This window comes from Triticum urartu, chromosome 3A, assembly GCF_056163025.1.
Source record: "Triticum urartu cultivar PI428250 chromosome 3A, HENAU_Tu73, whole genome shotgun sequence".
Classification (NCBI taxonomy): domain Eukaryota; kingdom Viridiplantae; phylum Streptophyta; class Magnoliopsida; order Poales; family Poaceae; genus Triticum; species Triticum urartu.
The window spans coordinates 10,382,436-10,399,167 of NC_141875.1; the positions used below are offsets into that span (position 1 = coordinate 10,382,436).

At 49.2% G+C, this 16,732-nt stretch overlaps 1 protein-coding gene and 1 pseudogene across 1 annotated transcript; both read left to right on the plus strand.

The window, feature by feature from the left end:
• Positions 1-4,430: 4,430 nt before the first annotated feature.
• On the plus strand, positions 4,431-8,530 carry LOC147977748 (uncharacterized). The gene is made up of 5 exons (XM_087514528.1): positions 4,431-5,526; positions 5,611-5,717; positions 5,940-6,059; positions 6,173-6,270; positions 7,657-8,530. The coding sequence occupies exons 1-5, from the start codon at positions 4,431-4,433 to the stop codon at positions 8,528-8,530; spliced, it is 2,295 nt and encodes a 764-aa protein (XP_087370654.1).
• Positions 4,917-5,055, plus strand: LOC125549679 (small nucleolar RNA Z247; annotated as a pseudogene).
• Positions 8,531-16,732: the final 8,202 nt, after the last annotated feature.

The window sequence follows — 16,732 nt, forward strand, 5'->3', positions numbered from 1 at the left end:
CTGTGAGGGCTTACGACAGGACCGAGGAGCAAACCAATGCCATAATGCTAAGGGAGAAAGTGCCTGTGGAAGTAGTTGACCACTTCATTTGTATGGCTCAACCACCAGCTCCTAAGCCTGTTGACACAGACTATGAGCGCCACATCAGGAAGTTACATCAACAACGTCTACAGAAGGAGGCGAGCTCGAGCTCGAGCAAACAACAAGCACCCGTTGAAAAATGCGGGAAAACCGTTGCCCAGCTGGGAGAACAGGCGACGCAATTGATCCCCCCGCTTGTTGTGTCGCCAACAACACGTGACAGTACGCGCGCCCAATATTATTGTGGGCAAACAGTTTACATTCCCGAGGTGGACGATGTGGTAATAACCCAAGAGCATATAATGCAGGCTGAAGAACTCAAGATCACTGTTGGACAACTCCTCGAGATCGAGGACATGCCTGCGATTAGAGAGGAGGAAATAAAACGAAAATATGTCCGGGGCCAACCTTTGGTCGAGCCAGAAGATGTCAAGAAGCTCCCAACGAGAATGTATGAATTGCATCAATGGTACATGTACATTACCAAGAGATCCGATCGAGAGTCCCTCATGGTGCAAGTCAAGAAGGATCATTACTACCATCAGAAACCTGTGACCGTTGAGTATTCTGAACTGTTTCAGTTATACAATCAAGACGCACTCGACAAATCTATCGTCAGTTGCTATTGTCTGTAAGTGATTTCTTTCTGTAATTTTAGTCTCATGCTAGCTGTAGTGATCCTTTTGATCAATCATTACCTGTAATTATCCTCACTATATTCTTTTCTGTGGTATTATGCAGGATGAAGATGTATGAAATGAGAAAAGGTGGACGCTATGGCATTGTGTTCATTGACCCAAACACCGTTAATGAATACACATGGAAAGTAAACAAGCATCATGAAAAGCAGGTAGAGGACAGCATGCTAGAGTTCTTGAAGCGCCTCAAATACAATGAAGAAATACTACTTCCTTACAACTTCCAGTGAGTCACACTTTCTTGTACTACAAATTCTCTGTTTTTGCCTACTAGCTAGCTACATGTGTTTGCTTACATATGCCCGCTTAATTAAGACATGCAAACGTGTGTGCATGCAGATTTCACTGGATCTTGTGTATCATTAAAGTTGACGCCGGAACAGTTGAAATACTGGACTCACTACTCAAAGCAAATAGTGACTACAACATCTTGTTTGGGATAGTCAACAGGTAATTTCAATCATTATTAACTATATATCTCGGCCTATTTAGTTCGTCATTTCATGATATGAACTATTTAATAACCCCTTTATTCATTTTCTTTGTCGGCGGGCAGGGCTTGGGCAAGATTCATCAGCGTCACGGAAGGCGAATGGAAACGACAGCTGAAATGGTTTCGACCCAAGGTAAGTAATTAAGTAGTACTAGCTAGCTAGCTAGCTGCCATCTCTTTAATTATCATGCTTAATTAATTATTATCTGATCAAATTAAATTCCATTCTCATAAAGGCCCTGAAGCAGGCGCAGGGGACTGATCTGTGTGCATTCTGCGTTTGCGAGAACATTCGCATGATGGCGTCCGAAAGGAGCAGATCTCAAAACCAGGAATGGGTACGCTTGTCAGAACACTATTCACAATTTTTACACCATTATCGATATCTAGTCACACAACTAATACACATGCATATTGATCTCCTTCTTAACAGTTCACAGAGGTGCGGGACAAGCTCCTAGAAACGGAGCGCGTAGAAGCACTTCAAGAGGAAATAGCGGGATTTTTGCTCGACCAGGTCATAAATCCGAAGGGAGAATACTATTACCCGCTACCGCCCCCATCGACCAGGTCATGAACCACTTCCAATTGTCATCGTGTGCTCCGAAGGCACCAATTAGGCTAATGCCACTGGCTCCGAAGGCAACATGCATATGTAGGAGAAATTGTATATAGCTATACATGTGTGTATGTGTGAATTAATATGGTGGTTTGTGAGACATTGATGATATATATATGATTGGTTCTACTAGAAATTCTATATATATATATATATGCATAACGTGTACAATGTGTAGTATCGTAAAATACCAGCAAACGAAAAAGAATTAAAATGGAAAACACAAAATTAAATGAAAAAGAAATCATAAAACCAAAAAACCCCCAAACATTTTAGTACCGGTTGGTGTAACCAACCGGTACTAAAGGCCTCCGGGCCCCGGAGCTGGCTCGTGCCACGTGGTTGCCCTTTAGCACCGGTTCGTACTGAACCGGTACTAAAGGGGGGGGGGGCCTTTAGTGCCCACACTTTAGTGCCGGTTATGCAATCGGCACTAAAGGGCCTTACGAACTGGTGCTATTGCCCGGTTCTGCACTAGTGAAGGAATAAAATCATATCCCAAAGGGATAAGATCAAGATCCCTAAAAAGGGGGGATAACAATCGGTGGGGAAAGGAAATGATGGGATTTCTTCCCCCCACCTTTGTCAACGCCCCAATGGACTTGGAGGGCAAGAAACCAGCCCCCTCCATCCCTATATATAGTGGGGAGGCACATGGGAGCCGAACCCATCCCAAGGCGCAGCCCCTCCCCTCCCCAACACCTCTCCTCCTCCGTTAAGAGCTTGGCGAAGCCCTGCCGGAGTACTGCTGCTCCACCACCATCACGCCGTCGTGCTGCTGTTGGAGCTTTCTTCCTCAACCTCTCCCTCCTCCTTGCTGGATCAAGGCGCGGGAGACGTCCTCGCTCCGTACGTGTGTTGAACGCGGAGGTGCCGTCCGTTCGGCGCTAGGATCATCGGTGATTTGGATCACGACGAGTACGACTCCATCAACCCCGTTCTCTTGAACGCTTCCGCTCGCGATCTACAAGGGTATGTAGATGCACTCCTCTCCCTCTCGTTGCTAGAAGACTCCATAGATTGATCTTGATGACACGTAGGAAAATTTTAAAAATTCTGCTACGTTCCCCAACAAAATAGTCGTACTCGACCCTATCATAGGTTTTCATCATATCCAGCTTGAATGCACAGTGACGATGTTTCAAAGACTTGTTGCGCTTCATAAAATGTAGGCACTCATACGCAACAATGATATTATCCGTGATCAAACGTCCAGAGACAAAGGCTGACTGTTCTACTGATATGATATCTAGAAGCACCATCTTCAGACGATTGGCGACAACCTTTGAAGCAATCTTGTACAACACGTTACATAAGCTAATGGGGCAAAATTGTGAGAGCAATGTTGGATTTTTTACCTTTTGGGATCAACACCAAAAAAAAGTTTGATTAATACCTTCAGCACTCTCTTGCCCCTCTACTATTTTGAGAACAGCCGTTGTCACCTCAGCTCCAGATACCCCCAATGTTTCTGAAAAAAGTGGGCAAGAAACCGTCCGGCCCCAGCGCCTTCATCGGATACATTTGATATAATGCAGTTTTGACTTCCGCCTCTGTATATGTTGCGTCAGGGAGGGCTTGCATGTCGCCTATAATTTTTCTAGGGACCGCATCCAAAATCTCATGCATATTATAGAACAGCCCTCCGAGGTAAAAAGATTTTTATAGTACTCACTTGTCATCTCCTGAAGCTCGGTCACATCCTCTCTGATTTGACCGTCAGGCCTAGTCAGGGCCTTGATTCTTTTCTTCCTTCTCCGCACTGATGATCTCATCTGAAAATATTTAGTATTTTTATGTAATATTTCTTCTCTTTGGTACAACTCAACAAGGCGATTAGTAACCTTGATCTCTAGCCGGCTTGGCCCAGTCCGGCCTTGTATGTTTTTCAATGCCTCAAACTGTCTTTTCCATTGTTTTATCTCACCCTTCACACTTCCAAATGTGTACCGATCCCAGTTGTGCAGATTTTCGCCTAGCGCTTTGAGCTTCACTTGGACCTCATTCACAGACAACGCCGCTGGCTTACTCCCCCATTCTGATTGTACAAAAGAATCAAGCTCCGGGTGATGTTCCCACATCATCTCATACCTGAAACGGCTTGATAGGCCCTCATCCGCATCTGAAGAAAGTTTTAAGACAATAGGTCCATGGTCAAAACAAGCTGTCGATAGGTTCTCAAGCTCCGCTCCAGGAAAAACAGAATTCCAATTTGCATCCGCCACTGCACGATCAAGGCGGACTCGATAAAAGATCCACCAGAAACCCTCTGATCAAAAGTCCAACTGTTAAAAGTATAGGACCGTAGTTGTAACGTGACATTGTAACGTGATTGTATTTGTTGAGGTGCAGGTTGTTGGCTAGGATAATCTCTATCTCATGTATAGCTTGGAGTAGAGGGCAAGTTAACAACCAACTAACCACCTGCGCCTTATCATGTAATTGCTTTGCCTATATTAACACGAAGGCGTCCCTGCCAGAGGCAACACGCTTAACCCTAGCTTTTACATGGTCATCAGAGCCCTTCTCGAGATCATCCATGGCGACACCTTCAAACTCCTTCCCATCCTCTCCGTTTGTTCACGCCGTCTCCGAGAAGCTCAGCAAGAACAACCAAGCCCTATGGCGGGCGACGGTCCTGTCGGCGATCAGGGGTGCTCGCATGGAGCAGTACCTCGACATCGATCACCCGGTGCCACCCATGCACCTTGAAGAAGCCACATCCGATGGCAAAAGCAAGACAAAGAAGCCCAACCCGGAGTTCCAGACCTGGTACGCTCAAGATCAGCAAGTCTTTTCTTACCTTCTGACAACTCTGCCCCGTGAGATGGCCGTCCAGGTCGCTACCTGTCACACATCGGCGGAGCTCTGGAACACGATTGCAGAGATGCTTGCGTCTCACACTCGTGCCCAGACTGTCAACGTGCGCATCACCCTCGCCAACCTGCAGAAGGGGAACTCCTCCATCACCGACTACGTCGGGAAAGTCAAGTCTCTGTGTGATGAACTCATCGCAGCAGGGAAGAAGATCGACGATGATGACATCGTCTCTCACATCCTTGCTGGCCTGGACGAGGAGTTTGATCCGGTGGTCTCTGCTATGTGCTCCAGAGTGGAGCCGATCACCGTGCCCGAGCTGTTCTCTCAGCTCATCAGCTTCGAGACGAGGATGAAGCTTCGCGGCGGAGTGTCACAATCCTCTGCTAACGCCGCCACCAGAGGTCGCGGGCGCGGTGGTGACCGTGGCCGTGGCCGCGGTGGAAACGGCAACAATGGTGGTGACCGTGGTCGCCCCCACATCAAGCCTGGCGGCCGCGGTGGACAAGGAGGAGGAGGCCACTACAACAACAACGGTGGCGGGGGCAACTACAACAACAATGCCCCTGCACCGAGGATCCAGTGCCAGATCTGTGGCAAACTGGGCCATCCAGCGTGGAAGTGCTGGAAGCGCTATGATGAAGCCTACCAAGGAGGAGAAGAGAGGACGGCGAACCTGGTAGCACCTCAGTATGGGGTGGACACAAACTGGTACCTTGACAGCGGTGCCACCGATCACATCACAGGAGACCTTGAGAAGCTGACTGCCCGCGACCGCTACACCGGGAACGAGCAAATCCACACTGCTAGTGGAACAGGTATGGCTATAGAACATATTGGTCACTCAGCTATTCGTACCCCTGATCGTGATCTTTACCTAAATAATATTCTTCATGTTCCAGAAGCTAGCAAGAGTCTAATCTCTGCTAGTCGCCTTGCTCTTGACAATGATACATTCTGTGAAATTCACCCTCACTCTTTTCTTGTTAAGGAACGGGGAACGAGGAAGGTTCTTCTTCGAGGCAGGGGTAGATGTGGTCTATACCCCGTCAAGCACAAGGGATCCAACGTCAAGAAGCAGATGCTCAGTGCCACCAAAATATCTTCGGATAGATGGCACCGACGTTTAGGTCATCCATCTCCTTTAGTTGTCAGGAGGATTCTTAGTCAAAATAAACTCCCTTGTGCTAGTTTTTCCAGTAGTGATTCTGTTTGTGATGCCTGTCAACAGGGAAAAAGTCACCAGTTATCTTATCCAAAGTCAATAAGTGAATCCAAGTTTCCTTTAGAACTTATTTTCTCTGATGTTTGGGGACCTGCTGTTGAAACAGTAGGCAGAAAGAAATATTATGTGAGTTTTATCGATATATTTGATCAAACACAAGTCTGAAGTTTTTTTAAAAATTTCATGACTTTCAGCATCTTGTTGAATGACAGTTTAATCGCAAAATTCTTGCTCTTCAGACAGATTGGGGAGGGGAGTATGAAAAACTCAACTCTTTCTTCACCAAAATAGGAATATCTCATCATGTATCTTGTCCTCATGCGCATCAACAGAACGGGTCAGCAGAGAGAAAACATCGACATATAGTCGAAGTGGGCTTGTCCCTTCTTGCCCAAGCCTCTATGCCCTTAAAATTTTGGGATGAGGTGTTTATCGCTGCTACCTATTTGATCAATCGTCTCCCTAGCAAAGTTATCAAGTTTGAAACCCCTCTTGAGCGATTGTTCCATGAAAAACCCAATTATTCTGCACTTAGGATTTTTGGGTGTGCTTGTTGGCCCAATCTCCGACCCTATAACAAGCACAAACTTCAGTTTCGTTCCAAACAATGCACTTTTCTTGGATATAGCAACCTTCACAAAGGTTTCAAATGCCTTGATATTTCAACAGGACGAGTGTATATCTCTAGGGATGTCATCTTCGATGAAAATGTTTTTCCCTTCGCTACACTTCACCCAAATGCCGGTGCACGGCTTCGGGCAGAAATTCTTCTTTTGAGTCCGGAGTTACTAAATCCAACCGATCATGGGGATGAAAATTATGCTGATGATCATCTGTTATATAGCCCTACCTCTGACGGAGATAGCGGTGAAAAAAAACTGCACTCCAAATGCTTGTGATTTTATGCAACAGCAGCAGGAAACACCTGGCAGCGAACACGAGGCAGATTCGCCTGGACGCGCCGATTCTGGAGCTGACACGGGAACAGATCCCCAGGCGGATCCGGTGACACCCTAGGCAGATCCTCTGACGCCGCCTCCACCAGAGTCCGGGGCCATCCACTCCTCGGGCGACGCCTGGCACGGGTCTCCAGGCCGGTCGGGTGGGCCTGGGCCTGGTCACCTGTCCCCCGCTGTCGCGCGCTGGCCCGTGGTCACGTGACGCCCGCTGATTCGTCAAGGCGGGATTCTCCTGCGTCACCAGCACGCGATCCGCCATCGCCCGACCGCGCGACAGGCGAGGTTGGTCCTGCTGTTGCGGGATCTGGATCTTCTGCAGATGCCGCACCTGTACACTCAAATACGCCTCCTCGGATGACTACATGAGCACAACGAGGTATTTTAAAGTCCACAGTCTACAAATATGGGACACACAGGTACACTAAGCACTTCAAATTTGCAAATTTTGCTTCTACTGGTGAGCCCCAAAACTTGACCGAAGCTCTAGGAAATGATAATTGGAAAAATGCCATGAATGTAGAGTATAATGCACTTATGAAAAACCAAACTTGGCGTTTGGTTCCTCCTAAGCGAGGGAGGAATATTATTGATTGTAAATGGGTGTATAAAATTAAAAAGAGACCTGATGGCACAATAGATAGGTATAAGGCTAGACTAGTAGCTAGGGGCTTCAAACAACGCTATGGTATTGATTATGAGGATACTTTTAGTCCTGTAGTTAAAGCTGCTACTATTAGACTTGTTCTGTCTATTGCTGTCTCCAGGGGATGGAATCTTCGCCAATTGGATGTTCAGAATGCGTTCTTACATGGCGTTCTCGAGGAGGAGGTCTATATGAGACAACCACCTGGGTTTGAAAATGGTTCAAAGCCACATCATGTGTGCAAGTTGGACAAGGCCTTGTATGGTCTAAAGCAGGCACCGAGAGCCTGGTATTCAAGATTAAGTGCAAAGCTTCAGCAACTTGGTTTTAAGCCTTCAAGGGGTGACACCTCTATTTTCTTCTTCAAGAAAGGGAAGGTGATGATATTTATGTTAATTTATGTTGATGATATAATTGTTGCCAGTTCTTCACAGGAAGCTACCACAGCATTGTTATCAAATTTGAAAAATGAGTTTGCTCTTAAAGATCTAGGAGAGTTACACTACTTCCTAGGCATTGAGGTAAAAAAGTTGCATGATGGTATTATGTTAACTCGGGAAAAATATGCCAAAGATGTAATCAGCCGTGTAGGCATGAAGAATTGCAAACCCTCCAGCACACCTATGGCTGTCACTGCTAAGTTGTCATTATATGAAGGAGAATTACTAAGCCCAGAAGAAGGAACTAAGTATAGAAGTGTAGTTGGTGCTCTCCAGTACTTGACACTAACAAGACCTGATATATTCTTTGCTGTTAATAAAGTTTGTCAATTCTTACATGCTCCTACATCTGCACATTGGACAGCTGTAAAAAGGATATTGAGATATCTTGAAGGGAGTGCCAACACAGGGCTGAAATTGTGTAAATCTTCTTCAACCACAGTAAGTGCATTTTCTGATGCAGACTGGGCTGGATGCCCTGATGATAGAAGATCTACAGGGGGATTTGCAATCTTTCTTGGGTCGAATATGATATCCTGGAGTGCTAAGAAGTAGGCTACAGTGTCACGCTCAAGCACTGAGGCAGAATATAAATCTTTGGCAAATGCAACAGCTGAGGTAATGTGGATTGAAACTTTACTTGATGAACTTGGCATTGGAAGAACAAATGTGTCGTGCTTATGGTGTGACAATCTTGGAGCAACGTATTTGTCTGCAAATCCAGTGTTTCACGCACGAACAAAGCACATAGAGATTGATTACCATTTTGTACGAGAAAGGGTTGCACAAAAGCTGCTAGATATTCAGTTCATCCCAACAGGAGATCAAGTTGCAGATGGGTTCACAAAACCGTTACAAGTCAAGCAACTACAAGCCGTCAAGCGCAATCTGAACCTTGATATGTTAAGATTGAGGGAGGATGTTAAAAGTATAGGACCGTAGTTGTAACGTGACATTGTAACGTGATTGTATTTGTTGAGGCGCGGGTTGTTGGCTAGAATAATCTCTATCTCATGTATAGCTTGGAGTAGAGGGCAAGTTAACAACCAACTAACCACCTGCGCCTTATCATGTAATTGCTTTGCCTATATTAACACGAAGGCGTCCCTGCCAGAGGCAACACGCTTAACCCTAGCTTTTACACCAACCTCTACCTTCGTAGCCTAGGTCCACCAATCCTCATACATCAAGAGCGTCTCTGAAGCCTTGCATCTGTCCTTGGGCTCTAGGATTAACTCCATCATGTTCAGATTGTGTGAGTACTTCATTAAAATCACCGAGAACCACCCATGGTAAGCTTAAGCCCGCTGCAATAGAACAAAGAGTGTCACGTTTTATATCTCTCGGTGACCTGAGATTCTCCGTATATGCATGTCAACCTCCAAGGTGCTGGACCTAGATCCTGGATCGAACAGTCTATATGATACCTAGAGTAACCAACAACTTCCAGATTTATTTCATTGTTCCAAAAAATTACAAGACCTCCACTTCTACCAGAACTACCCACTGCAAAAGAATTATTATAACCAAACGACTGAGTTAAAATCTCAGCTCGTGCTCTAGGAAGTTGTGTTTCGACAAGACACAGCGCGGCCGGGGTAAATTTGGCCTTGAACTCACGAACCTCTCGAATTGTCGCGGGACTACCCAAACCATGACAATTCCAACAGAAAGTATTCATTGGGATCGACGGTCCTCCACAAGGGAGGCCGCCTCAGTCATTAGGTCCATCTCACGATCTTCTCCATTTGCTCCTTGCCTCCTTCTCTTGACAATAGGAACTTTCCCTGGTGTCGTAGCTGGATCGTCTGAAGACGAAGCTGGCGCTCCACCTTCAATTAGCATAACAGTTCCTGCAACCTTGCCTGCTAGATTAGGGACCGACTGCCCCCTAACGATAAGTGATCCATCAGCTGCCACCAAACGTGTGTATATGACGTGTTGTCCACGATTATTTGTTGGATCAACGCCGTTTCTCACACCGGCATGCGCTCCCTCGAAGCTTCAAGGCCGGGCCTCAGCGCCTGTGCACCGACGGTGTGCCAGCAAGTAATTTGCTACCATAAAAAAATTTAACTGCACGTTGCCCAGCGACATCTTCCTCTCCCACCCAATCTCTCTTCCCTCCTCACCCGTCCTAAAAAAGACAATCTCTCATTCCCCTCGCTCTGCCCCGGTCCGAAGTGTGACAGGCTAGGGTTTCTGTCTCCGCCGTCGCCCTCCCTCTCGGACGCATAGTCGCCTTGCCGCCGGCCACCTCCCGTCGTCGCCTCCCCATACCGCTGGATGCCGCCTCTTACAGCTTCCCCTCGGCCCCTCTCATCGATTCGGTAACCGCTGTCGGCCTCGCCTCCCTTTGCCTCCACTTGCCCGCCGTGTCACGCCAAATGCGGAGGTACAACTTTCATGAGCGAGACCACTTGGTGAAGCACGATGGAGGCCGGCGCTGGTCGCGGGCGAGCTCACCAGGGCAGGCAGGTGGGAGGCCGGTGTTGGTAACCGGAGGAGGAGGCGGTTGCGGGGTGGAGGTCGGGAGGAGTTGGGGCAAGGAGCGCACATGTGTGTGTGTGTGTGTGTGTGTGTGTGTGTGAGAGAGAGAGAGAGAGAGAGAGAGAGAGGGAGGGAGAGGGAGAGAGAGAGAGAGGGGGGAATACACAAGGCGCAGCAGTGATGGGAGGCTGGCGGTGGCGGCGAGGGAGAGCATGCCAATGTGGGTAAATTGGGTGGCACTCATACAGTACGAGACCTGATGTGGCAGATCACAATTCTGTGAAGTTTCAATAATACATGGGTTTGATTGGAACATTTTAATTTCAGCATTAGGAAACACCATATGCTACCCTTTAAGAAATTGTTCTCGGGAGTTGTTTTCTACTTATGTGACAATCGTGTCTTTTTAGCCATGTGCATACTCTGTCTGATTGAGATAGTGCTAATCATTAAATTCCCAGTGCTTGTGACTCAACTTATTTACTGTCTTCAGTTCGCATAATCTTCAGTACCTTTGCGTCTCTGTAAATATATGTATTGGGTTTCTATCTGCATCAAATGTTTGATTGTTTATGTCTGGATTATTGTTCTCGAGAGTACTATTTTCAAGAAATAGCTCTTTCCAGTTTTACCGATAATTATTGTTGCCTTCTGGTAAAAATGGACCAAACAATATCTCAACATGATGCCTTCAAGTCAATGAGATCCTCCGGGTCTCACTATGCTTAAAACATCTACCTGTTCAGGATCTTATCTTTATTTTTTATTTTCGTTCCAGCCATGTGGATGTGGAAGATCTTTCCAAAAAAAAAAACAATTGGGAAGACCTGACGAACCATCAAGATTTTCTTTGTAACTATATGTCCAAGTAATTGTGATGAACTCCTAAAAAATGTAAATGTGATGAATAGAAGGTTGCTTCCATCTTTTTCGGTTATATATCTTGCAGGTTGTTCTTAGAGTAATGCAGCGCAACAAGAAGTTATGTGGTCGCAGTTCTTTTATGAGAACATTGCTGGTGGACCTTCAAAGTAATGAAGCTAGAAAACTTTGCATCTTCATATAGTTGTAGTGATGTAATAGAAAGAATTCATCTATTTCTCCCGATTGTAACTTGTGATTGTATCGCTCCAATAATGTTCTTCGTATATATGGAACTAATGTTAAGTTTATTTCATGTGGTCTTTGAGATAACTTGTGTTTATGTTCTTACTAGAGCGTTTGTTCTTCGTATATTACGTTTTATGTTCCGACTATACAAAATGACTAAAAAGCTACACGTGTCAGCAAAAATCGGCGCAGCATAGCGCGCGTTAGCTTCTAGTTCAGATCATCTTGCGTGTAGTCCATATCTGTCCTCGTCCGCAACATTACTTTCTCTCCTTGCTGCCCCATTTCCGTACCTCCCTCCACGGTCACCTCTTCCTCCCATCCTGCCTCGTATGCCGCCGCCGCCCCCCCCCCCCCCCCTCGCCTACCTGCACCGCGACCCTCAAACGGCCGACTGGGTAAAGGTTCTGAATTCCACATAAGCCACTCTCTTGCTCATTACGTGGCTATCTCCGAACGAGCTCTCGACAAAAAAGGCAGGACGTGGGCTAGCTAGATCGATACCATCAGTACCGAAAAAGGCTTTCGCCCCGCTTTATAAATAAAGCACCAAACCACAAACATCCAGTACAACGACACGCCACGCCACCGCAACACACGCACACACCCAAGACAGGATACATAGGCGCTGAGCGCAGCAACACCACTCCTAGCACTACTGCCCTGAAGATATGAAGCTACATATGACGAACCATGTGCTCCAAAACGGCGCCTTCAGGAAGGATACGACGCCGGAGCGCCGCCACCGCCCGATCCAAGGATCAGAGTTTTCTCCAGAGCCGCATGACGAGCAATGAGAGCCGCGACGACGCCTTCAAGAAGGGAGCGATCTTCGCCGCCGCCGGTTCGTCCGAAGATAGAGCAGGTTTTCACCTCGGCCAACAATCACTGCCACCGGACGCCACACCCCGGCAACCACGCCGCCCACACGACCATGATGACCGGGCAGCACCAAGGCACGGGCTTTGTCCAAGAGCACCGCGCAACCACCACCACCAAGGCCGCAGCCAGCATCCAAGACCTCGACACCACCTCACCCGTGACCCGCCGCACCCCAACTAAAGATACGAGCGGAAAGGACCCACCTTTCGCGCCCCTGGGCGACCCCCAGCGTCGAGACCCAATAGGTCGGCCAGAACTGGCATCCATCGACCCATCCTGCTGCCCCAAGCGCGAGATGAGCTCGGTCCTGCAGCGACGAGAGGGGGACGAGGTCAGTCCTGCTGCATCGTGCGCAAGACGAGCTCGGTCCAGCTGCATCGTGCACGAGACGAGCTCTGTCTTGCGGCAACGGGCGCGAGACGAGCGGTGGACCGCAGCTGGGAGAGGGCCAGCCCTTTGATGGGAGTAGCGCCCGAGCGACGAGGAGATGGGGTGAAGGACGAGACGGTCCGACCGCAGACAAACCGACGCCGGAGGAGCCGGCCGTTGCCGCGGCCAGATCAATCGAGCCACCGTGAAGCCGCCACGACAACGGAAGGCCACCGAGACCTGCCCATGCCGCCGCCCACGGCCGGAGCAGCAGCCACGCCCGGCCGCTGCCCATCTGCGTCGCCCGGCGAGCTCCAAGCGGCGGAGCCGCCGGGCACGCACCACCGGAACCACCGCCACTGCGCCGCCACCCCGACCAGCCGAGGGAGCCTCGGTCAGGGCCGCCGGCCGCAGCCCTAGCCGTCGCGGCCCGCGCCGCCGAGAGGCCAGATCCGGAAAAGCCACCGCGGCCGCCGACTCTGACCTCCAGCCCGCACCACCACCACCATCTGCCGCGGTGTCACCACCACCTGCCGCGGCCACGGCAGAGGAGGCCACCGGCAGCCCACGCCGCCTGCAGTCCGTGCCGCCATGAGCCAGATCTGGCCGCGCAGGAGCCGCCGCCGACTCGGGCACAGGCACGCCACCCGCCTAGCCGCCCACCGCGGGGGGGAGGGAGGGACGACAGGGAGCCGCCCCAGCCCGCCGCACCGCCATGGAGCCCGGCCGCAGCTCCACGACCCTGCCCGGGGCTCCGGCCCGCGCCAGAGACGCCCGAGCGGGGGGACAAAGGGGGCCCTGCCGCCGCCGGCAGCAGCCGGGCTTCGCCCGTCCCCGCCCCTGGGCGGCGGCGAGGGAGGAGGAGGGGGGAGGAGGAGGGAGCGGCGGCGAGGGATGGGGTTGGCCTCCGGCCGCCTCGCGGGAGACGACGCGAAGGCGAGCCAGCCTTCCCTTCGATACCATCAGTACGTACGGTAACGACGAATTGCAGTGCACATCAAAATTATATATCATTAGTATAGTACTACTAGTAAGACATGTGCTACCATGCCATATAATAAGAGGGTAATTATAAATCACCTCCTATTTAGAGTTGAGTTGAGGTGCGAGTAACATGCATGCATGCAAGCACCGATCTATACCAAGAAAGAAATACTCCCTCCTTCGTCAACCAGAAATACTTGTCGATGAAATGAATAAAACTAAATGTATCTAAAACTAAAACATGTCTAGATGCATTAATTTCTTCGACAATATTTCTGAGAGGAGGTATGTACATATGTATGTACGAATGCTAGCGAAACGAGCAACGTTCGCGGTTACGAATCTACCCGTGAGTTCCAAGGAGGTGTGACGAAAACCAAAAATGGGATGGAGGGCCACCAACGGCGGCCAACTACTCCCACCCGGACAACACTGCCGCGTTCGATCCTCACATTACACGCGTATGAACCGTCGGTCGATCGGCTCAAGACTCCAAAGTAGATCGTGAATGTGATCGGACTGACAGCTGAATCCGATCTAGTAGCTACCTATTTTGTGTCCAGATATAGGGTACCTTTTTGAAAGGCGTTTGCCGTGCCTTTTCTGCGAGGACACTTACACCAAGCACCGGATGCAGCACGTGCGAACTTACTGGTACTTACTACTACGACATGTATATTAGTTACATGCATGGCCTTCGTGACACGGTTGTAGTCAGCTACACATGCATAAAACATGCATCTATTGCACACTCGTCCAGAACCTCATACTCCGCTGCTACACACCGGCCAACCCGTCGCTAAGAGCATTCACAGGCGGACGCTCCAAATCCAACTTAAACGCCTAGACGGACAGTCCGGTTAGTGACCAGTCATAAAAAAACAATTCGGACGGACTTCTCAAACATGCTTCAAACGCCCCGGCTAACCGGCACCTATCATATCTAACCCAAATCTAGGGTGGATATAAGGGCACCCACGCGCGTCCACCACGTCAGGCCCGACAGCCCTAGCCCACCACAAATTGCATGAAATCTACCCCTTCGACCTACCAGATACATGTTGGGGAACGTAGCAGAAATTCAAAATTTTCCTAGGTGTCACCAAGATCTATCTATGGAGAGACTAGCAACGAGGGGAAGGAGAGTGCATCTACATACCCTTGTAGATCGCTAAGCGGAAGCGTTCAAGAGAACGGGGTTAATGGAGTCGTACTCGTCATGATCCAAATCACCGAAGATCCTAGTGCCGAACGGACGGCACCTCCGCGTTCAACACACGTACAGCCCGACGATGTCTCCCACGCCTTGATCCAGTAAGGAGAGAGGGAGAGGTTGAGGAAGACTCCATCCAGCAGCAGCACAACGGCGTGGTGGTGATGGAGGAGCGTGGCTATCCTGCAGGGCTTCGCCAAGCACCACAGAAGAGGAGGAAGAAGAGATGCAGGGCTGCACCAACGAGAGATCGAATCGCGTGTTATGGGCAGCCCTAGGCCTCACTATATATAGGGGAGAGGGAGGAGGGTGCGCCCCCTCTAGGGTTCCCACCCCTAGGGGGGCGGCAGCCCTAGATGGGACTTGGGGTGGCGGCCAAGAGGGGAGGGGAGAGGGAGGCGCACCAATATGGGCCCTAAGGCCCATATCCCCTTAGGGTTTGCTCCCTTTCCACCTCTTAGGCACCTTGGGCCCTTGTGGGAGGCGCACCAGCCCACTTAGGGGCTGGTCCCTCCCCACCCTTGGCCCATGCAAGCCTCCGGGGTTGGTGGCCCCACTTGGTGGACCCCCGGGACCCTCCCGGTGGTCCCGCTACGTTACCGATAAACCCCGAAACTCTTCCGGTGACCAAAACAGGACTTCCCATATATAAATCTTTACCTCCGGACCATTCCGGAGCTCCTCGTGACGTCCGGGATCTCATACGGGACTCCGAACAACATTCGGTAACCACATACAAACTTCCTTTACAACCCTAGCGTCATCGAACCTTAAGTGTGTAGACCCTACGGGTTCGGGAGACATGCAGACATGACCGAGACGTTCTCCGGTCAATAACCAACAGCGGGATCTGGATACCCATGTTGGCTCCCACATGTTCCACAATGATCTCATCGGATGAACCACGATGTCAAGGACTTAATCAATCCCGTATACAATTCCCTTTGTCTAGCGGTATTGTACTTGCCCGAGATTCGATCGTCGGTATCCCTATACCTTGTTCAATCTCGTTACCGGCAAGTCTCTTTACTCGTTCCGTAACACATCATCCCGTGATCAACTCCTTGATCACATTGTGCACATTATGATGATGTCCTACCGAGTGGGCCCAGAGATACCTCTCCGCTTATACGGAGTGACAAATCCCAGTCTCGATTCGTGCCAACCCAACAGACACTTTCGGAGATACCCGTAGTGTACCTTTATAGCCACCCAGTTACGTTGTGACGTTTGGCACACCCAAAGCACTCCTACGGTATCCGGGAGTTGCACAATCTCATGGTCTAAGGAAATGATAATTGACATTAGAAAAGCTTTAGCATACGAACTACACGATCTTTGTGCTAGGCTTAGGATTGGGTCTTGTCCATCACATCATTCTCCTAATGATGTGATCCCGTTATCAACGACATCCAATGTCCATGGTCAGGAAACCGTAACCATCTATTGATCAACGAGCTAGTCAACTAGAGGCTTACTAGGCACATGGTGTTGTCTATGTATCCACACATGTATCTGAGTTTCCTATCAATACAATTATAGCATGGATAATAAACGATTATCATGAACAAGGAAATATAATAATAACTAATTTATTATTGCCTCTAGGGCATATTTCCAACAGTCTCCCACTTGCACTAGAGTCAATAATCTAGTTCACATCGCCATGTGATTAACACTCACAGGTCACATCGCCATGTGACCAACAT